This window comes from Branchiostoma belcheri, unplaced genomic scaffold, assembly GCF_001625305.1.
Source record: "Branchiostoma belcheri isolate BF01 breed outbred unplaced genomic scaffold, Haploidv18h27 scaffold33, whole genome shotgun sequence".
In the NCBI taxonomy this organism is placed as follows: domain Eukaryota; kingdom Metazoa; phylum Chordata; class Leptocardii; order Amphioxiformes; family Branchiostomatidae; genus Branchiostoma; species Branchiostoma belcheri.
In genome coordinates, this window is record NW_017803943.1 from 1,460,469 (window position 1) to 1,482,614 (window position 22,146).

General features: G+C 38.9%; 1 protein-coding gene across 21 annotated transcripts in view; it reads left to right on the plus strand.

Moving 5' to 3' along the window:
• The window catches only part of LOC109475178 (cAMP-specific 3',5'-cyclic phosphodiesterase 4C-like), a 222,234-nt gene extending 201,900 nt beyond the window's left edge, over positions 1–20,334 (plus strand). For 8 of the 21 annotated variants that reach the window (XM_019775723.1, XM_019775727.1, XM_019775726.1 and 5 more), the window contains 18 exons: positions 3,268–3,368; positions 5,824–5,931; positions 7,622–7,658; positions 8,172–8,236; positions 8,673–8,755; positions 9,384–9,496; positions 9,867–9,960; positions 10,699–10,800; positions 11,340–11,381; positions 12,111–12,205; positions 12,369–12,464; positions 13,108–13,272; positions 13,766–13,865; positions 14,372–14,526; positions 15,183–15,305; positions 15,735–15,917; positions 16,142–16,319; positions 18,450–20,333. In XM_019775723.1, the coding sequence (XP_019631282.1) occupies positions 3,268–3,368; positions 5,824–5,931; positions 7,622–7,658; positions 8,172–8,236; positions 8,673–8,755; positions 9,384–9,496; positions 9,867–9,960; positions 10,699–10,800; positions 11,340–11,381; positions 12,111–12,205; positions 12,369–12,464; positions 13,108–13,272; positions 13,766–13,865; positions 14,372–14,526; positions 15,183–15,305; positions 15,735–15,917; positions 16,142–16,319; positions 18,450–18,751 (2,142 nt within the window). In that variant the 3' untranslated portion in view covers positions 18,752–20,333. Of the gene's footprint in view, positions 1–3,267; positions 3,369–5,823; positions 5,932–7,621; positions 7,659–8,171; positions 8,237–8,672; positions 8,756–9,383; positions 9,497–9,866; positions 9,961–10,698; positions 10,801–11,339; positions 11,382–12,110; positions 12,206–12,368; positions 12,465–13,107; positions 13,273–13,765; positions 13,866–14,371; positions 14,527–15,182; positions 15,306–15,734; positions 15,918–16,141; positions 16,320–16,958; positions 17,012–18,449 lie in introns of all 21 variants that reach the window. The other 13 variants (XM_019775730.1, XM_019775735.1, XM_019775732.1 and 10 more) reach the window with 7 other exon arrangements.
• The last annotated feature ends 1,812 nt before the right edge of the window (positions 20,335–22,146 follow it).

Here is a 22,146-nt window from a genome sequence, read left to right on the forward strand (position 1 = left end):
TCTGATAGTACCTGTCAATGTAGATAGCTCAAGTTCTTACACTAATAAATGCCTGTCACAATCGATTTATCATGTCTGTCCAGCATACGGCATGACGAAATACGTTATGTGTTTATAGACAGACACACAGTCACACACACACACACACACACACACACACACACACACACACACACACACACACACACACACACACAAATGCCTCTGAAAACATAATGTTCTTGGCAAAGTAATGAGTGGAAATCAGTAGGTCCTGGTCAATGACCTGTGGAATGCAAGGTCAACTGTAAACAAGTTCTACTCCTAACCTAAGGCCATTGCACCCGTCCTAAGGGTATTTTAAATCTACATCCGGACACATGTTCCTTGTTCTGATTTACCTACTATGATATTACCCTGTGCCGCTGGTCTACGTGACAAAACGCAGGTACCATCACTTTATACCTGGACGTTATATCAGGTATGTCACAAATGGGATGGTATCTCTCCAGGCTTTAATTTCCCAGTGTACATTATTGTACCGTCTGACTGAGTGTGCTCTCTAGTTTCTGGGACATCCTGAGGTTTGATGGAGATCTGTAAGTACACTTAGCGACTTAAAAGATTACTTTAAAAGACAAATGTGCTGTAGGCAACTTTTTGAGAAACATTAAGGACAGCTGAGTGTGTTCCTTAGTGTAGAACGTTTAGTAACCTGGCAGTTGCTCAGGATTCTCACTGTCAAACAAATTGCAGGAAATTGAGAACTGAAGTACATATTCCAAACTGAAGAACCATGAATATCAACAGATCTTTTTGCCAATTGACATTTATGTAATGATAGAGCTAGATTTTGTGTTATCTAAGAGCTTACGCATGTAATTCAGCAAGTCAATGTAAGTCAGCCTGATAGATATAAACTAGTCTATATAGCAAACCATCTCCATTATGTGCTCAGCACAAAGTTACATGTACACATGGACATGGTATGTACATTGTCATGTAGCTTGCTAACACATGTACTGTATCAGGCAGTTGTAGTGAATAAAAGTAGCCTTACCTTGAGTATGGATAAATTTGGTGTTGATGACTGACTGAGTCTTTGAACTAACAGCAAGCAACTAAATGAATGGACCAGTCATTAAAAATAATAATAATAATTATTGTCTATTCACACTTTTTAAAACTTGTCAAGCAGGTTTTGGTTATTCTCTGATCCAATCACTGTCTAGTCTAGCTTATAGTAGCTTGAAAGCGGATTAAAAAGCTACCCAGTTATTTGATCAACTTCTTTAGTCTAGAAAATTTGGGGGCGGACAATTGCATTGTAACTGTGCTGTGTGTTACGTGAGCAGAAGCTCCCACCACATCAATCAATCCATCAATCCATCAATCAATCAATCAGAATAGACCATAACAAGTCTAGCTGACCATTCATACGTTCTTCTGATGTCATAACATAGACCTTGTTACTAGGACCACACAGAGGCTGCATAGTAACAATGTTAAATCACACACAATAGGTGTTGTTGGAACTTGTAAATCTGTCCTTTAGGCCACCAGTCTGATTTGTTGGTTCTCAGATTTTTGTCAGAAAAAATCTGAAGGAAAAAAAAACAGGGCTAGGCATCCTATGGTAGCTCCAAATGCTATGCTAATGATAGGAGCCATGAAATCAACACACCAGGATGGTTTGTAATTGATTGAAATAATGAATTTCAAAATTCTAATCAAACCACTGCATTGATAGATGGAAAAACTGACTTGGAAGAGAAGTGACTTCCTTGAGCTGTTGGAGCCAAAATATGAGCAATTTGGAGTTGATTCAGAGGCTGAAATGTTTTTTTTTTACAGATCAGGAAAACAATAAGCAGGCCAATCTGTGAACCAACAAATTAAATTGGTGTGGCCTAACCTGATGAGCAGAAGCACTTGCCACATCAATCAATCAGATTAGACCAAAACAACCATTCATACATGTACATTCTTCTAGATCTTATGTCACAACACAGGCCCTGTTACTAGGCCACACAGGGGCTGCGTAGTAACAATGTTAAATCACACACAATACGTGTTGTTGGAACCTGTAAATCTGCCCCTTATGACGTGACACACCTGACAACAATACCTGGTCTAACACAAACGGGACCTTATTTTTCCACCTTGAGAGGTTGTTGCCAGCAGGTGCATGGCTTTAGATGTCAGGGGACTCTGTCAGTTTCTTGCAGAGTCCTGAGTCTGAACCTATTTTGGGTCGTTAATGGTTGCGGAAAACGTAAATTCTGGATCGGATGCTGATGTGATGTCCCCAGGGACGCATCTCGAATGTTTTTTTGTTGGTATTGACGTAATAGCTAATGGTTGAAAGAAGGTCGTTAACATCAGACCATCCGGCGTACGTGCCTGGACACACCTGCGGTGACACAAACACAGGGATAGAGTTACCGGACCTGTCAGTTGAAAAACAACATCGGTGACGAAATTTGCCCCAGAAAGGGGGCATAAAAGCTCTGCTTCGACGTCGGTGCCTCATAATTACGTTAGAGAGAGCCCCGGGAAAATGTGCAAACTGTGCAGAGTTGTGTTGCCGGAGGTAAAGAGGGGATTATCTCATTGTTGGGAGGTGGTGGAGGTAAGCCATGGTGATAGGTGCTCGGAATGTCGTTAACCTTGTCTTGTCATTGGTCCTTAGGGAAGATATTATAGCCATGGAAAAAATCCAAATACATTCTCATACTGATTTGGATTAAACTTGATATTTTGTTGAGACAAATGTGCTCTTTAGCATCCAAAGTTAGCATTCTTTTACTCAGAAAAGGTCCTTTAATTTGAAGAAGCTTGCTAATGTCCACTGGAGTATGTGGACATTGTTGTTCTCACTTTGAGGCCGTTTCAATTTGCGCTATGTACGATTAATGGCAGATAACATTCCCAGTGGTTTCGATGGTACATGTATGCAGTTAGTAGTGATATCCAGTAAATGTGTTGTCTTGATTCACAGTCAAAATGAGTTGTAATAAAAGAGGGCACTGTTAGTACAGTACTGGTTTGATGCCATGGAAGATGCAGACATTGTTGAGATCCTCAATTTCCATGGTTGAACCAAATTAAGCTTTACTCTGAAGCTCTTCGGTTAAACTTGTGAAGAAACTGAAAGTCCATGTACCAAACATTCTCATGAACTGAAGAGAGACAGAGTTAAAGTATATTCATTGTTTATATTCATCAATTCTGATCATTCGTTATCGTTATACTAACTGATGATTTTTTCCCCCTGTGTTTTTGCAGGCCAACTTCCCCCAGCGAAGGGAGTCCTTTCTCTACAGGTCGGACAGTGAATTCGAGCTGTCACCCAAGTCTATGTCCAGAAATTCCTCCATCGCTAGCGAGTGAGTAGGCAGGATGTTTCTTTGTGATTTGATTTACGAGCATGTGACTCTATTGTGTGTAAACTGACGTGAATTGGACGGACAAGGTCATGTGAAGGTCATAAGAAGGTCAGAGTTGTTTATCATGGGAACTCCACAGAGACTATACTTTAGAGCAACCGATGACCAATGGGGGCTCAGAATTTGACAAACCTTTCATCAACAGTGAGAGCTCAATGATGTCCAAGGTCTTCCAAATGGATGACCTCTCAATGATATTCTTATGATCTCCAAAATCTTCAAATGAATCATATTTCAATGCCCCTCAGGGTCCCCTCATACTTGGTTTTTCGATGATTTTCAAGTTCGGCCAACAATTGTTTTGTTGGTGCCCTTTTTAAGGTCTTTTAATGATGTCAATGACCAATGATGGTACATGTAGCTCATTTAATTGCCCAAAAGAGTCTTTGTCCTGTGGAAACATACATGCATGACAAAGACGGTTTGTTACATTGCAGTTGAAAGGAACAGAATTGTTGCTTTGTTAGTCGCATAAAAATTGACTATCATTGTAAACCAGTGCAGCATATCACAAATTGCAACAGTCTGGCTCTGTGGAACGCAATTTTTCCTATTGAAGATCTTACCCAATGAAGCTATCATTCTCACAAATCATGCATTTAAACATTGAGTCACTCAGTAATTGGCTATGTAGAACTGACTGTACATGAATCATCTTCTCTTTGAAAAATCAATATTGAGCTTAAAGAAGAAAACTGATTTTAGAAAACTTGAACAAAGAGTTGTAATTAATTGTCAGAAAATAAAGAATCAGCCATTTGACTAGAAAGTACATATTTGGCTGTTGTCTCAAAGATTCAACAAATCATTGAAGTCACAAAAAAGGCTACACTTGTAAAGTAAAAAAACAACAACAATCTACTACAAGGAAACATTAATTTGTTTTCTTCTGTCATTAAACATAGTTGATAACAACAATGATGATGATGATATTACTAACTAGTAACACACTTTCAGGGAAACCTATTTCTGTCGCTTGCCTCCTATCTGTCAACTGTCTATAGAATCTTCTTCTCTGTCATCTCTGGTGATGTTTCATGATCTCAGCAAAGGGTGGCTGATAACTAGAAAGCAGTTATTGATTCTGGCCATTTTCAATTATGTAGTTCTTGCTTATACTGTAATTCGCCTAATGTTCGCGGTTGCAAAAGTTTGTATCATTTTTGTGAAAGAAAGTTGAAGCATTTGTGCCAAGAAAAGTAGACAGTGGTTCTGAATCCTCTCCTTGGTACTGAATTCACCATCCATTCATGTGCTGGAGACAACGCAGAGAGTACATCCAATGATTACAGTAAATCGCTTAATGTCCACGGTAGCAAAAGTTCGCAGTCTTACGGTAATGAGTTTTTGTAGAAGTGACTGTAAAAACTGGACATAAAAGTACCGCAAAAAAAATCAGAAATTACAGAAATTTGCATTTTTTTAGATCCTTTTAAGAGTAATTTAATTATAATAACAGTCTTAGGCAAAAGATTGTTAATTTGATATTTGACCAAAACTGTCATCAGATCATAATATATTAAGGGAATACACGAGTTTCAAAGTTAATGAAAATGTCATTCTGAAAATAGTTGTTGAAATATACAAATTTTTTCGAACTTGCAGTTTAAAAATGCGTTTCAAAACAATTATTCCTAGACAAACTATAGGGAATTTTTCTAACTTTCATACTCTGTAGAACAAGTGTTTGAAGATGATACTCACAAGTAGTACCTAATAGCCTATGTTATCCTCTCTTAAGAGTGATGATTTTTGCTTTTTGTCCTCTAACCAGCTGTGTGATTTAACTACCAGGTTGAACTCATCCAACAAAATACCCTAGCTGCAGATTAGTATCACTTTTGAAATGTGTAGTATGGGAAAAACGTTTTTGCAGCATTGAGAAAAGAGGAGATAGATCGACTCAACTTTTTCTTGAGAATATCACATTAGAAATAAGGGAGAAGATGCAATTTCAACATTCATTAATTTGCCACAAAAGCAGACTGAAGGTGTCAATCAGAACATTTCTGGGATTGCAAAACGTTTCGTTATTTCTGAAAGCTGTTGGCATGGCACAAAGCAATGCTGGTGATGGGTGAAACTGTACTCTGATTTCAGAGCGGTGGTGAACAAAAGGATATGGCACTTTTCCGCTACGTTCAAGACATGCGTGACAACTTTGAACTCAAGTAAACCTGCGTCTAGGTCTACTGATCAAACACAAAATATTTGCAAGAAATCAGACTGGTCAATCTTTTCTACACACATCAGTTTTTGTCCTTAGTGATAGCAGATACTATGTAAAACATCAGGGCTGCAAAGGAAAATAAAGAAGAACGGGCCCTGTCTATCTGTTTGCACACTATCTGTCTGTGCATGTGATGTGTATATGTAACCCTGTCCACTCCCACAGGACTTCTCAACAGCAACAACAACAACAACAATGTCAACAACAACAATGTCAACAACCCCAGCCCAACAAGCTCCCATCCTCACGGAGGTCCTCTATTGCCAGTAGTGTGTAAGTCCTCCTCTCCGTCACACCCCTGCTCTAGCCGTGCCTCCCAGTTTGCCCTTATATCTAACAGTTAATGGCCAAAAACTAAGACTTGGTACAAGTCCTGGATGTCCTGAAAAGTCCAGGTGTTTTAAAAAAGTCACAAATTCCTCTCTAGGGCCTAGAGAGAAAATGTTGTGTTCCCTGTTTCAGTCCTGAAAAAAATTAGGGTTGGTAGGTGTGGATTAGTTTGTTTTTTTTCCAGACTTTGGCGATCTACATTTGTATAGTGATCCAACTTACACAATACAGTTAAACAATTAAGTAAATGCATGAGGACATTTAATGTATATTTTTAGTGTTGGAAAATCAATGTACAATGTTTCATCACTTGGGTGTCAGATCATGGAGCTAGAAAAGATCAATCGGCTTGAAAAATCTATCTGGCTTTCAGGGTCCACACAAAAAAGGCAGTTTTTTCTAGGGTCAGTAGGGAAACACAACTTTTTTGCTAGGTCCAGTTGTACGAAATTTCAATCTTGAAACAAGGATATTTAGCATTCTCCCTAACCGATATGTTCTACATGTTTAGCTATAGTTGTGTGTTTCTTAAATACTCCTGGACTTTTTATGATATCTGTGTATGAGACCTTCTTTTGAGGTTGCAAGACAATTATTTTTCTTGTTTTGCTCTCTACCAATAAAGTGTGTGGCAAGGTTAATGTAGTAGCAGCACGATCAGGTCACTGTTTGTCCACAGTGCCTTCAAATCCCCCAATCTACCTTAGAGAATGATCAAAACATTAATTTTGTTGCCAACAAGGTTTCAAGGTTTGCTTCAAGGCCAATAAATGCTTTTAAGTCTGCATGACTTTAGATGACTAGATGGCTTAATAGAGCAATGCATTAGGGGTTACTGTAGAAAGAGTTGCGGACCTTTCCCTTTCCTTTCTACTTTCTTTTCCTCTTTCTGCTAAATCCTCATGACTTCTCATTGTCACTTTTCTTTTGTCACTTTGGTTTGTTTCTTCTGGACAGCATGTAGCATGGCACTCACTACACACTGCGAGTCCTGGGGTCTCCAGGCAAAAATAACTCAACCTTTCTTACAATAATATTACACTTCTGTTACTTAAAGTGTGAATCTTAAGGTTGGTGAAGGTGGCACTGAGTAATGATTGTCAAGAAATGTCACAGCATTAACTTTCATTTCAATCAAGTTTTCCAATACAAGGCAAGGAAAACAGTTATGTAGATAATCAATTGAACAGCCAATATTGAAATGTATGGTGGCTTTGTAATACATGAATTGTACTTTATTAGTTTTAATACTTTTATCATTTAATATGAGCTGAGGAAACATTATCATCAATCTATTCAGAAATAACAAGATTTTCGGAAGCAAGCATGTCTTTGGAGATAATCTTGGTTTTTACCATGATGATACTTGTTTTCCCCAAAATACCAGTGATGTGATGTTATTGCATGTCAAACAAATGCATGTTGCTGCCTGAGTTTCCCACCCACTGGCTGTTATTGAATGTAACACAATATTGCCATGGATGAAATTGCTTTCAGGATATCTCATCTTCAAGTAATGAGTATTCGAATGTGCTGCTTATGTTACACTGCGGATGTATCTTGCATGTCCCGAATGACGTACTAGGTTTCCTCCAGACTGGAGAGTGTAATTTTCATGCCTTTGACCTTCCAGGCACGAGAGTGATCTCATCGTTACCCCATTTGCACAGGTGGGTTTCGTAGTTTTACAGTCTGAAATGGTCCAATTTCTGCTGTATACTGTTCAGCTTAAAGTAAAATACTGATTCAATAGACAAACATCTTGTGCATGTAATTATGTTACATCTAGTACATGTAATTATCATTAAGGTGTCATGAACTTTTTGATAGTACTGATACAATTGTACAGAAAAAAATTTTTCGGTAAGGCTACATCAATTTAATCAATTGGTTCTTCATTTTTTTTCAATCCTACATGGTACACAATGTATGGGAACAACAATACTACAAAATTAAACTATCCTACAATTAAAAATTAACTACAAACTATTATTGATATAAGAGTTACAATATAGTCATGTATGGATGTTTTGGTCTAGCTTTTGGAGTATAAAGAAATTGACTATAGTTGGGAGTTATATATGTGGAAAGTAATGTCCTGTGTACCAGATAGGATGAACTTTTTATTAGAAAAAAGATAGCATTATGTTTCCAGTGCAAATATTTTGACATTTTTTCCTCAGGTGTTAGCAAGTCTGCGTAGTGTTAGGAACAACTTCATCTCATTGACAAACGTTCCTGCATCCAGGTTAGTGCCAAATTCAGTTTGTTTTCTTCTAGAACTAACAGACTGACCTTTTGGTATTTCATCAGTATCATTTTATGAAAGGTATTGTGAAAAAATCATGAATTACGTAACAGTAGTTTATGGGGAAAGTAAACCCAGTGTAGTCTTTTCCTTGGTGCTGAATGGACCATCCATTGAAGATGATAGTTTTAACACAGAATGTGTAACCTAAATAATTGTTTTGTGAAGAAAAGTAGGTACATTTGTACCATGAAAATTAGACAGTGGTTCTGAGCCCTCTCCTTGGTGCTGAATGGGCCATCCATTTAATATGATAGTAACAACACAGTGTACATCCAACCTTAACAACCTTTTTCTTGTGTCATGTGTCACGTGAAGCATATACATTATTAATAATTAGTATTAAATCATATCCAATATTTGTGTGTTTTTGCAGCAGCCGACGCTCATCTGTTGGGTCTCAGTCACATCCGTCTCAGGGAACAAGTAGCTCAAGTAATAACAAATTAACGGTACCAGGTGGGTGATGGTGACGGTGCTTGCCTAACTCCTACATATTAACCAGCGGTACAGTAGTTTAAATAGTACCAATTAACGTTCTAATATGGATGCATGGCTCTACATATTTATACCTTTGCTGCACCACATGATTGTTTTCGAAAGATGATAAATTTTTTCCTACCTAAAAAAATTCAAAACAACAATTCAGAGAGCTCAGACCACCATAATATATTAAGTCTTGCCATGGTGTCTCCAATTTTAACAAGGGTTAGAAATCTCTCATGAACAAAAGCTCTCCATTTGCTATTTGGTGCACTACTAAATTGGCTGATGCAATCTCCTATATTGTGCAAGAGCAAGAGCCTTTGAGGAGGTCATGTAACGACTAACACCTATATGAAAGCAGCCAGTGCATGCCTACCAGATGTAGAAGTGACTAATGACTTTCTCACTCTGGGACACACTAAACCCAACCATATCCATAACCCTCGGAAACACACACACACAGACAGACACAAACACATACAGATCAAAAACAATACGTCCATTTTTCGTGGAGCTCTAGGTTTTTCATGACTAATCCAATTGGCAATGAGACCGTAAGACTGTTTCATGTTGTCTGATTTGGTTTGTTGTTTTTTTCCAGATGAGAACCAAAGTAGACTAGCGATGGAGACATTAGAGGAGTTGGACTGGTGTTTAGACCAACTGGAGTCCATACAGACACATAGATCAGTTAGTGAGATGGCTTCTAGTAAAGTAAGTACTTCATGCTCCTTGTTGTTACACATTTGTATCTTATAAAGTAAAATTTGAATTAGAAGTTGTGTGTTGGAATTTTTTATGATATAATTATTGTATGAATTACAAATCACATTAAAATAGCTGTTGTGCTAACAAATTCTGAAAAATATATACATCTAGAATGTTTTCTTTGACTTCCTAGTTATGAAAATACAGCAAAATATGAAAAAAAACATTGTAGTGAAACTGATAAATTTGTATTGGATCAGTAGATATTATTTAGCATGAATAAAACAGTTACACTATGTTTACCTTCATTTGAATTCAATTGAAGAATTTTTTTGGATGGGGTCTAACCTTTAATCTTTCACCTTTCCTCCCCCAGTTCAAAAGAATGCTGAACAGAGAGCTGAGTCACTTCAAAGAAACAAGCAAATCAGGAAACCAAGTCTCCGAGTTTATTTGCAACACCTTCTTAGGTATGTCTGTCTTCTGTTACACATAACTTACAAAGGATACATGGCATTTTTGCAGTACAATATTCATGGGAAAGATGGTATAGGAAGAAGTGTGGTGTAGGTTTTTTTCATTTCTGGAAAGAAAGTCGAAACACAGAAAAGGTAACAGTGAGAAAGCTTAACAGTGCTACCTCTCCTTGGTGCTGAATGTACAATCCGTTTTATAAAGTTGAAACACAAAGTACTTAGCATACCTTTGTGTTGTTTCGTGAAAGCAAGGAGAAACATGTACATTTGAGCCACTTAAAATAAACTGCTGGACCTGTCCTTGGTGCTGAATTTGCCATCCATTCAATGTAGTAGTTACAACATAAAATAAAAATAAAATACATTGCCATTTCTCAATAGAAAATAGAAACCTTTCTGTTTAAGAATGAACAGCTGGGTGCTTTCCTTGGTGCTGAATTCACCATCAGTCGAAGGTAGTTGCTACAGTTCAATGTATATTGCCTGTGAAGGATGCAGTTTTTTAAAAAAAAAACAGAATCCTTTATTTATGTTAAAGAATGTACTGTAAATAGCTGGGTTCTTCCCTTGGTGCTGATTTTACCATCCACATGTTTGTATATGTGACCAGCTGGTATATTAATGGTATGAGTAGATGTTTGGGGCTTGAAAAAAACACATGCAACTTGCAACTTGCTTGTGATTTTCAAGATTTGCTCTGTAACTGACGTCTCTGTCTTGCCTTCCTTGCAGATAAACAGCAAGAGATCGACCTCCCCTCCCCAACAGAGAAGGACTCTCCTGAAGAGAGCAAACCCCCGGGGAGAACAAAAGGACCATTGTCTCATGTTTCAGGTAAGGCTGCAAAATGTCTTCTCTAAAATTCAAGTCTTCAAGTTGATTAGTTGTTTGAAAGGATCCTGGCAAAATAAGTTCTTATTTTCTTATTTTTCAAGAAAAAAATGACTGATGTTGGTTACTCGTGGACGTTCACTTTTACTGGTTAGCTCGGGTTTTGTACTTCATTTTTGACTTTGGTTAACAAAACCAGTCAGCTGAAAAACCTTTTAATTCGGTAAAGAGTCTCCTTGTTCAGTGACTTACCAACCTGATGAAACTATTTATGGATGTATTTTTGGCTTCCTACTATACAACTTTCAAGTTCATTTCATCATTACTTTATGCATTGATTGGAAAAAAAAACTATGATGGTTATGTACATGTATAATGTTTTCAGAACAAGTCCATGCATAGCCTTGGTGTTAAGAGATAATGTCATTGGCTGCATCAGGGCTAGGAATAAAGAAAAAATCCCCCCAAAGAGTCAGGTTCATCAAACAACTAATCAATCGTTGGTGTTGTCACGATTTCTTACTTTCTCTGTTTTGTTGTAGCCCTTCTCATCATGCCAGAGTCTGTGACCAATTTTGAGTCTGGTGAGTCTGTACACCATACTGACTCGGCTAATGGTGGTGTCTCGCTTCTGCTGCTTGCTTTCACAGCATCATCGCGATTGTCAACAACTGTCATGGACTTAGTGTCATTAGAATGTTAACGTCTTGATGATAATATGTTTCACAAAACAGATGGAGACATTTACAAAGTTTTTGCTTTGAAAAATGTGTAGGTTTAACATTGTGGTAAAATTTCATCTGCAACAACACGGGACTTTATGAGCCAAACTAACAGCCATCGCTAACTGATATTGTGGTCCAATGCATGAAGGATTAAGGGAATTCATTAACACAATGACATTGGTGTTGTTAGTAACATTTCAGACTACTTTGCCAAGAGCACCATGCAGTCAGTTGTGCAATTAACCCATACCTCTTCCACAGTGTTGGATTTGAAGCTCAAATGTTCCATACGTGGCATGTTTGATGTACATGTTTTAAATCAGTATCTGTTCATGGTGTAAATCTTTGTGGAATGAAGTCCATTTTGACACATAGCAGATGTTGTGGATATAATAAAGAGGCTCTTTCTCTGCAACTGTTTTTTTTTGCTAAGGAAGGTGACAGATAGCTGAATAAAACTCTTGGTTGCGGACAAGTGTCTCTTTATTCAGTGACTTCCCAACCTGATGAAACTGTTCACTGCTTGTAGACAGGTTGGTACATGTAGGACTGTTTTGTTGATGTTGTTCTGTCTCTTTTCTACTCCAGGCTTGAGAAAACTAAGACACGCCAACAGTTTCACAGGGATTGTGCCCAGGTTTGGGGTGGAGGTTTCTGCGGACAGAGAGGACGATTTGGCAAAGGTGACATTCCCACTCCTCGTAATCTCACCAAGGAGCTTTATAACCTCCTTGATTTCACTCAGAATTTTTTATGTTGACCTTCACAGAAGGAAAACATGTTGTTTTTGCTCAGTTTCTTCTTCTTCAAAACAAACTAACAATAAAAAATGATGCTGTTTTTCAGGAAATGGACATGTCCAAGTGGGGAGTTGACTGTTTTAAGATAGACACACTGACCAATGGAAGAGCTCTAACTGCCGTCACTTATACCATCCTCCAGGTAGGTTATGCCATAAGAGTCATTTCCTAAGCAGATGTGATAAATATGATTTATGTCCTACCTGGGCCGCGATTACGTTCGATACGGGTGTTCCGGCCCGTGTGGTAACTAGCGGTACGGCCCGGGGCTTCTTAACGCGTACGGCCCGGGGCTTCCAAATGTTCCATAGAACGATTCGAACGCGTTTCGCCCTAACCGCGTGCAACGCTTTCGAAAATTCGAATGCAAAATTCGGACGTTGGAATTGATGTTGTTGCACTTTTTGGGTTTAAGGACACCAACTTTCTGCTCATTTTGCATTGAAAGGCGTGTTTTCTTGGGTGGGTATGACATAAATAAAATACAACACGGTGTATTCCGCATCACCCTCGGTCCCAGCCCTCCCGCGGATCGGATCTCCCTCCGGCCTTCGGCCGTCGGGCGATCCGACGCGCGGTCGGGCTGGTACCTCGGGCGATACGGAATACCCCGTGTTGTATTCTATATATACATGTAGAGACCGTGAACTTTTGCTACTGTGAAGATAAAGTAAATTACAGTATGTCATAGTAAAAGCTATTTGTTGTAAAACTTTCAATTAAATTAATTGATGGACTTTTAGATAGATCTCCTCACTTTAACTTTGTGCACATCTTATTTACAGGAACGTGACTTGATCAAGACATTCAAGATTCCAGCCAACACGCTCATCACATATCTCATGACACTAGAGGACCACTATCACAGAGAGGTCCCCTACCACAATAATCGGCACGCTGCCGATGTCACACAGACCACTCACTACCTCTTAGGCATGCAGGCTCTGGAGGTAGGGCAGCATTTTTATATATATATTATTATCTGTTCAGTACTGTTCAAGCAAATGATTGATGGATAAGAAGCAAAGAAAGCACAGCAAACCTGTATCTTCAATGCCAAATGTACCCAAATTTGGTTCCCCAAACAAAAACCATCCATTCCAATGTCAGAGTCAGATATGAGCACTTGGCACATGCAAAACGTGCTCGTAATTTATCTGTTTGGAACGTTTGGAATCCAGTGTGATAAGCGATAGACTCGCGTGTGATAGTTATCACAGGAAGAAACACACATATCGAACATGGAACGTTATCGTGGCCTGGGTATGACATAAATACATTACGTAACATTGCTATAGATTGAAGTTTTATAGTTTTAAAGTGATATGACTTAAAAGCAATGGTGAGTATCAGAAAAATTGTTGAATTTGAAATCAAAATTTTTGTAAAGCAGCCTAACTATAAATTGCAAACACTCAGTACAAAATGTTTTCCTTCCCTTAGAATGTCTTCACAGACCTGGAGATTCTTGCCTCCATCTTCGCCAGTGCAATCCACGATGTCGATCACCCTGGAGTCAACAACCAGTTCCTTATTGTCACAAGTAAGTCTCAGCATCTTTAAGGACATCACAAACTGTCAAAAAGGGTTGTGTATCTAGTAAACACCTTACAAGTCCCATTTGAGATGTCCTTATACAATGTAAAGGCATCCAATACAATTTCCGGGCAGCAAAACTGGCTTTTCAAAGTCAGTTTTCTGGTTAGTATGTAATGTAGTAAGTTGAGTCAATTCTGTCCCATAGCATACATAGCAAAGATTTGATGTTTCAGGGATTCGAACTTGGAACCTTTAGATTTTATTTCAGCAACCCTAACCACCTGCTCACCTTGTTTCAGATTCAGAACTACGAATTCGAACCCAGATTTTTATTTCAGCAACCCTAGTCACAAGACCACAATGTTTGAGGTTCAGAACTTGCTGGGGATTTGAACCCAGAACCTTTAGGTTTTGCATCAGCAACCCTAGCACAAGACCACCTTGTTTCAGGTTCAGAACTTGCTAGGGATTTGAACCCACAACCCTAACCACCAGCCCACCTTGTTTCAGGTTCAGAACTTGCTATTCTGTACAATGACGAGTCCTGTCTGGAGAACCACCACCTAGCCGTGGCCTTCAAACTGCTACAGGAGGAAAACTGTGACATCTTCTGCAACCTGTCCAAAAAACAGAGGTCAACACTCAGAAAAATGGTCATTGACATGGTGAGTCTTACTGCCTGTGTGGAGCAGAGTTTGCAAACAAATAATAGCAATGTTAGCAAATAATAGACTCTTCATTCTCATTTCAATCTTTACCTTTTTTCTTTTCCTTTGGACTTCATTCTGGCATTCTACAACATTGTTTTCCAATCCTTTTTTTTTACAATTTACGGCTTATATACATGTATCCTCATTTTGCAGCTGCTTTGTATGATTTACAGAATGGTCAAAACCTTTTGTTTTGGAAACAGATGAAAATTCTTGCTCATGCGGATGTCATCCATAATCAAATCAGTGTTCTCACCAGGCCCTTTGAGCATAGGGGCCCCCTATGCTGTGATTAGGACCCCTATGATGTCTTTCAACCAGCATAGGGGTGTTTTTTCTGGAAGAACTTTCATGAATCATGCAAAAAATGAAAATATGACTTTAGAATTAAGCTATAGCAATGGGAAAACCTTAACTTCACAAAATCTCTCCCTCCATAAGTGAGAAATAGTGTCTCAGGGGGTTATGAGTGTCAATTTTTTTTTGCTCAATGCGCGACTTGCGCTGCAAAAGTTGCCCTTCTGTACCTGACCCCTATGCTGTGAACAAATCCAGGTGAGAACTCTGCAAATTAACACGGCCTAATTAATTGCTGCTGCCCCTTTTCCCAGGTGCTGGCCACCGACATGTCCAAACACATGAGTCTGCTAGCAGACCTGAAAACTATGGTGGAAACCAAGAAGGTCGCTGGGTCAGGGGTGCTACTGCTGGACAACTATACCGACAGAATACAGGTACGGGAAGGTTTGTAACTGTAGCCAGGCAATCACTGATACAGAGCTGGGGATGTGTGGTAATACAGCTTTGTGTACTTTTTGCAGAAACATGCACACTTGTACACTAACACATACTCACTATCCGGTATATTATAAATCATAAATTATGTATTGTATTCAACTCATTTTAATGCCATTGTATGTTTTGTCATCAAAAAATGGTAGTACAAATGTTGAATGCAAATTGAATGGTAGTAGAGCAAACCCATTCACATTATACACAAGGCAGAAAAAAATCCCAATTTTTTTATTGTAAATTTCTGTAATACTTTGTTGGTGTAACATTCTATGGTCTGTATTGTCAACTTTATATACGCCTGTAAGATTATCACAAGTATGCAAAGAAGTCACAGATATGCAAATAAGCGAGAATGCCTCGTCCCAAAGGTTCTGCAGAACATGGTACACTGTGCAGACTTGGGCAACCCGACCAAGCCACTGGAGCTGTACAGACAGTGGCTGGACAAGCTGATGGACGAGTTTTACCACCAGGGAGACAGAGAACGGAACAAACAGCTGGAGATCTCTGCCATGTGTGACAGACATAACGCCTCGGTGGAGAAGTCTCAGGTCAGCAGAGCTACAGCTACATGTAGGGTTTATGTTTGTGCCACCAAAATTGAACTTCGGCAATTATTTGTTCACGCTAATGATAAGATCGCTAGAGTAGGTAGAGAAGTGAAAACCACTGTTCTGTTCTCAAAGGTTAGGCTTATTGACTTCATCGTGCAATCATTGTCCTGTTTTGAATGTTACATTTCTCATCAAAACAACTGTTCTGTTCCCCTGCACAGGTTGGGTTTATAGACTTCATCGTTCACCCCCTGTGGGAGACGTGGGCCGACCTGGTCCATCCTGACGCCCAGTCCATCCTGGACCAGCTGGAGGAGAACAGGGACTGGTTCGCCAGTCAGATCCCCATGAGCCCCTCCCCTGGACCGGACAGCAAGGAGAAGAACGGCAGCCAGGACTGTATGTCTACACTTTTACCTGCTCACGTCTTGTGAGAGAACTGCCGGGCTAGCTACAGTCAAACCTGTACCAATGACCAGTTCTGTATAACGGCCACCTGTCCATTTATGTACATTCAAACATATACTTCATAATAGTAGTAATCACCTCTGTCAAAAGGACCACCTGGCCATTCAGGGTTTGAAATTCTGGGTGCATGTGCACCATAAATATATTGAGTGGTCATCAGTTTGGCTTGGCTGTAGTTGATACCAGATTAAGAATCTAAGCAATGGGAAACATATGTGACTTATAAAATGCATTGCATCATATTCATTATTCTATTAGTAACTTGGTGTACAATGACATCAGAGATTGGCGATAACTTCACAGTTTGGCAATAAGTGTGATAACTTCAAAGTTTGGCGATTAGTGTGATAACTTCAAAGTTTGGCGATTAGTGTGATAACTTCATGATCAAAGTTTGGCAATCATTGCGATAATTTCATAGTTTTGCAATCATTGCGATAACTTCACAGTTTGGCAACTAGTGCTATAACTTCATAGTTTGGTAATTAGTGTGATAACTTCACAGTTTCGCGACTAGCGTGATAACTTCACAGTTTGGCGACTAGTACAATAACTTCTCTCTGTCTGCAGACCAGACATCTACCCTGGATGATACCATCATAGAATCCACTGAGGAGTCCTAGGTACATTTTGTACACTCCCATCTGTTGGCTGGCTGCTCACCATTTGCTTGCCTCCCGAAAAACAGTTAAAAATAGATAGATAATACACATAACTGGGGCACACCGATTTAATTTGTTGGTTCTCCGATTACCTTAAGATCGTTGTTCTAGTCAGCATCCATTATTTGACAGAATTTTGCTGCTTATGATAAACAAAAATTTTGCCCAATTTGTCATCTTTGGTGGACAAAAATTGGCATGGAAAGAGACGTCATTAAACTAAGCTTAATCTACATGTACCAGCAAAATTTATCCCTCAAAATGCAGGAAATAGCATTTTAGACAGTCAAGATTTCAAAATTTTCCAGTGGAGCATGCCCCCGACTGCCCTAGGATTGTTGCCCTTTTGGCACTGATGTTATACACTAATGAAATAAAATTAAGATGGCAGAAAAAGCATCAGGCTGGCTAGAACACTGCAATAGATCACTGCATCTTGATACACACAGTTAGGCCATGTTGATTTGATTATATGGATGACATCCGCGTGCGCATGAATTTTCGGCCGTTTCCAAACAAAAAAAGTTTTCAACCATACTGTAAATCGTACAAAACAGTTGCAAAATGAGCAAAAATATACCATAAGTTACAAAAAAATTAATAAAAACTATACCAATGTCGTAGAATGCCAAAATCAAACGAAAAAAGACGAAATTGTAAAGAAATGAACTTGAAGACTAGATTATTCGCCAAAACATATTCTGTGCCATTTGCTCAACCCTCATGACCACGTAGATTTCATAATGAAAAGAACTTTTTTTTTGTCAAAACTTTTTATTTGCACGCGCGCATCAGTTTTGGGGCTCCCGGAGGATGTCATCCATATAACCAAATCAACATGGCCTTACAGCAAATACATTATACATCTGTGGTCAGATGCAAGCTTTTCTCTAGCCCTTTGCTTTCATATTTATCTGTCACTTAGTTTTGACATCAGAATTAGTGAGAACCAATGAAATAAATTGGTGTGGCCTTAAGGGTGATAATGTTTTCCCCATTTCTTAAGATGGCTTTGCAAGGAGCTGTGTTAACTTTTGATTAATTCTTGTAGGTCACCAATTGAAATGCTTGTAAGGTCCTGGAGTAAGAATAAAATGGCCAAGAAGGTGGGTTTGGATCTTACAGAGAAAGACATTGTAACAATGATTTCTAGAGCAGAATTAACTGTAATTTCCAACACAAGAAAAGTTTGACTGTACAGTCTCAGTCTTTGTCCAGAAATGAGCCAATTCACTTATTCATTCAAGTTGACAAAAACTGGAGCTGCACAACTGAAAATTTGAGTGTCTTTCTACCTCTTTCTGTGTTGAAAATTACAGTTGAATTCTGCTTCAGAGTGAATTGTACCAAAATAGACGAACCTCCAAGCTGAGTAACGATGATTTGTTTTTGCCCGCAGCTCCGTCACATAAGGAACAGTTTCGCTTTGACATGACTCCAGAGTTAGACGAGGAAGACAACCTAGATGACGATGATGATGATGAGGACTCTGCCACGCCGGTCAACCCCTCCACCCCCACACCTCGCAGCCAGGAAATTAGAATCGAGTCAAGGATCAGAGGTCAGCCACGCATGGGGTCAGAGGACAGAGGTCAGCCGTGTATGTTACCCCAGGGGTCAGAGGACAGTGAGAGTGAGAGCGATCACAGTCACATGATTCCGTTCGCGCGCGAGGACAGTGCCGATATCGAAAGTGACTGACAGCGACGTGTCTAAGACTTCAAGGTTATTCTCAAGGAGGAACAGACTACAAAATGTTGTCAGCTCTTGTGGAAGCGTCCCACACAGGTTGGCTTCCACACGACGTTGACTCGTGGACAGGACTAACAACCCGGGACTCTGCAGGGTCTGATTCGCTACCAGTGAACACTTTTTACACTACGCTTGGAGGGGAATATAACTGCAGGAATGTTAGACATGAAAGAAAATATTATTTCATTGTTGAGCCTATATCTGGAGTACCTACTTTTGGTTTTGTTTCACTTCTGGAATTTGTTTTTGCCATCTACTGTCAGACTGAGTTGTCAGTCAAACCTAGGGAACCATACGACATGACTGGAGTGTGGAGGAGGAGGGGAGAGAGCCTGAGCGATATTTGTTCAGCGACGGTCCGAAGATTTTCTGCCGAGGAGAAAGATACAAGGAGGGAACACCGCCCTTGATGTTAAAGAAGTGAGAATCATATCCAATTTTACTTCGCAATTTTGAAACTTTCTGTGACCTTTACATTTGTATAACCATTCATTGTTGCCCAGTGTCATAGCGTAGCAAAAATTATTTTGGGTGCCTTTTTATAGACTGTAAATAAGTATGGCCCAAGAGACTTATATATATAGTTGGACAGAAGACTTGATGAGGGAATGCCAACATGTCACTGCGTAATATTGGAAACCTGGTAATGATAATGACATTGAAGGACACGCTACACTCTGTTACCTCCTTGTTGCTAGCTGGGCTGGTCTTTACCAGATAGAAGGAGGCTCTGAATGGACAAGATCACAACTTTTCTCTACAATGTAGTGCTTTGTAGTTAGTAGAAATTAGTGAACTACTATAATGATGAGTTCTCTGAGCAGAACTAACTAGTGCTGTTAACAGGTTATACTGTGGTTCACTTTGTACAGAAAAGAAAGACTTATCCACCAATATTCACATGTAATGAAATTGACTTGTCCTGTGTACAAAGAACTGGTTTCTCTAACTGTGAATCTGTCGATGCAAAAGCGAACGAAAATACAGACAACTTGTGAGGTACGATACAACACTAGCATGACTCAAATCTCCACATGTCCTACAGTCAGCTTATCATGTCATTCACTCACTTTTATATGCACTCTGAAAGTACCCTGACCTGTATTATTTCTAACTGCAAGAAAAACGCACTCTGCTTCATGTAAATGTTAACTGTTATCATAAAGATTTCACTTTTTTTAGGTTGTCCTTTCATTTAGTGTCAAGTGAAAGATACATTTTGTAATATGAGGCTGTAAAAAAATGGTCGAGCAGAAATTTAGAACAGAAGTTCGCAAATGTTGGATTTCATTTGGAAGGTTATCTTTAAATCATGAGTTTAGCACCCTGGTTAATGTACTAGGCTATAGGACATCTTGACATTTGAGTCCTCTTTTCTGGTCTATGCGGTAGATGATATGTCTACTAGGTACAACACAGTGTTGAACACTTATTGGGGCAGCTTATTATATCCTAGGCCATGTTGATTTCATTATCTGGATGACATCCTATACATGTAGGAACCCTAAAACTGACGCGAGCGTGTAAACAAAAAAATAGTTAGGCAAAAAAAGTTGCCTTCATTTTGACATCTACATGGCCATGAAGGTTGAACAAATGACTAAACACACGGAGTTATAATGGTATGGTGAATAATAGACGCTTCATTTTCCTTTGGCATTGTATGACAATTTAGTATCACTTTCCAATTTTTTTTTCATTTTATGGCATGTTTGTTCATTTTCCAGCTGCTTTGTACAATTTACAGTATTATGGTCTTTTTTTTTAACGGAGGAAAATTCATGCATACTGGATGTCACCCATATAATCAAATCAACATGGTCCTACTGTACACAACAACCCTTGCTCTCTGTGTGTGCTGGTCTATAGTAGGTGTAACGTTTGCTCCAGCTAGCCATGCTCACACACAAAATACTGTACATCAACTACAGGTGTAGCAGCCCAGGTCTGGCCTTCCAAAAATAGAAAGATTATCATTTAGATTCCATATAATATGCAGAAACATACCTATTTCCATCTCGCACTGGAATTTGGTATGGAAAAAAAAATTGGAAACAACAGTGGGAGGATTTGGGGAACCAGAGTTTGTAATATTCTTTTTTTTTTTTTTTTTTTGTCCTCGGCACACTAAGAGCCACATTTGTATTGAAGTTTAGCATGAGAATACTGGAAACACAGCATAAGTAATAGTGCTGGAAGTAAAGCACACTGATACTGGTAAGAATTGCATTGTGCTGTACAGCATACTTATGCTGGAAGTCCCTGAATTGCTAACCTAGTTAATAACCTGTTAGTTCTTCGAACGCATATAGTACATCTACATGTCTGCAAAAAGCATAAGAAAGTGCACAAGTAACCTGTGTAACCAACTGATCAGTAATGTTACTATTGGAAACATCAGTCTATTCTTCGGCTTTGGTAATTGATACAGTTGTTCCAAACGGAAGGCAAGACTCAGTACTGATGTTAAGTTACCCAAACACACTCTGAAATATTCTGTACATTCCAACGAGTAGTCCCTTTGACAGGCTACACCTATTTGGAAGGTCTGACCAGGGATAGCTTACGGGGGGAAAAGAATACATTTTAAGGGAAAGAACTTAAAGGGGGGACCTTATTTTCATCCATTTTGTTAATTTTTTTAAAAGGAGAATGTGACATATTGTGCTTTGGAGGCTTGTTTCTCAGCTATTGTTTTTCTCTCTCAAAAGATGCATTTAGTTTAGAATGGAGCAATTGACCCCTTATTGAAAAGGATATAATACTGTTATGTATGAGGGGGATATACATGTATAGGGGACCTGATGAACTAGGTGTTTAATGTACAGGTGCAATTGAAAACTGTGGGGAGTGGTAGGACATAGAATTCACAACTGTGTTTCCCTTCATTGCTAGGCTAGTGTTCTCACATCTCCAAGCACATATGACAGCTGTACTTATGTAGTGTATGTATATGTGACCTATACCTTCCTGTATATACAGAACTCTAAAACTGCCCTGTACTTATAAACATTTGTATATAGATATATAAATTATATATATCTACACCTTCCAGCTCGACATTATTTCGTAGAGAATGGAGAGAAATATAATAATGCTAGGTTTTCTGTTTGTGAATACTTTAATACTACTGATTGTGGAATGTTATGATGTCTGTTTCACTTTGCCAGGCGCTTAGAGTTACCAGTTTGGAAGACATGAGAAATGTCCAGGGTTTTTCCTTCTGCATGGTTCACTAGAGCTCGATTGAAATGTCTTAAAATTTCTAATATGTTGGATGAAACTAATTGTTTGCTACAACATATTATAAAATCCCTGTGACCGCTGTGAATTATGATAATATG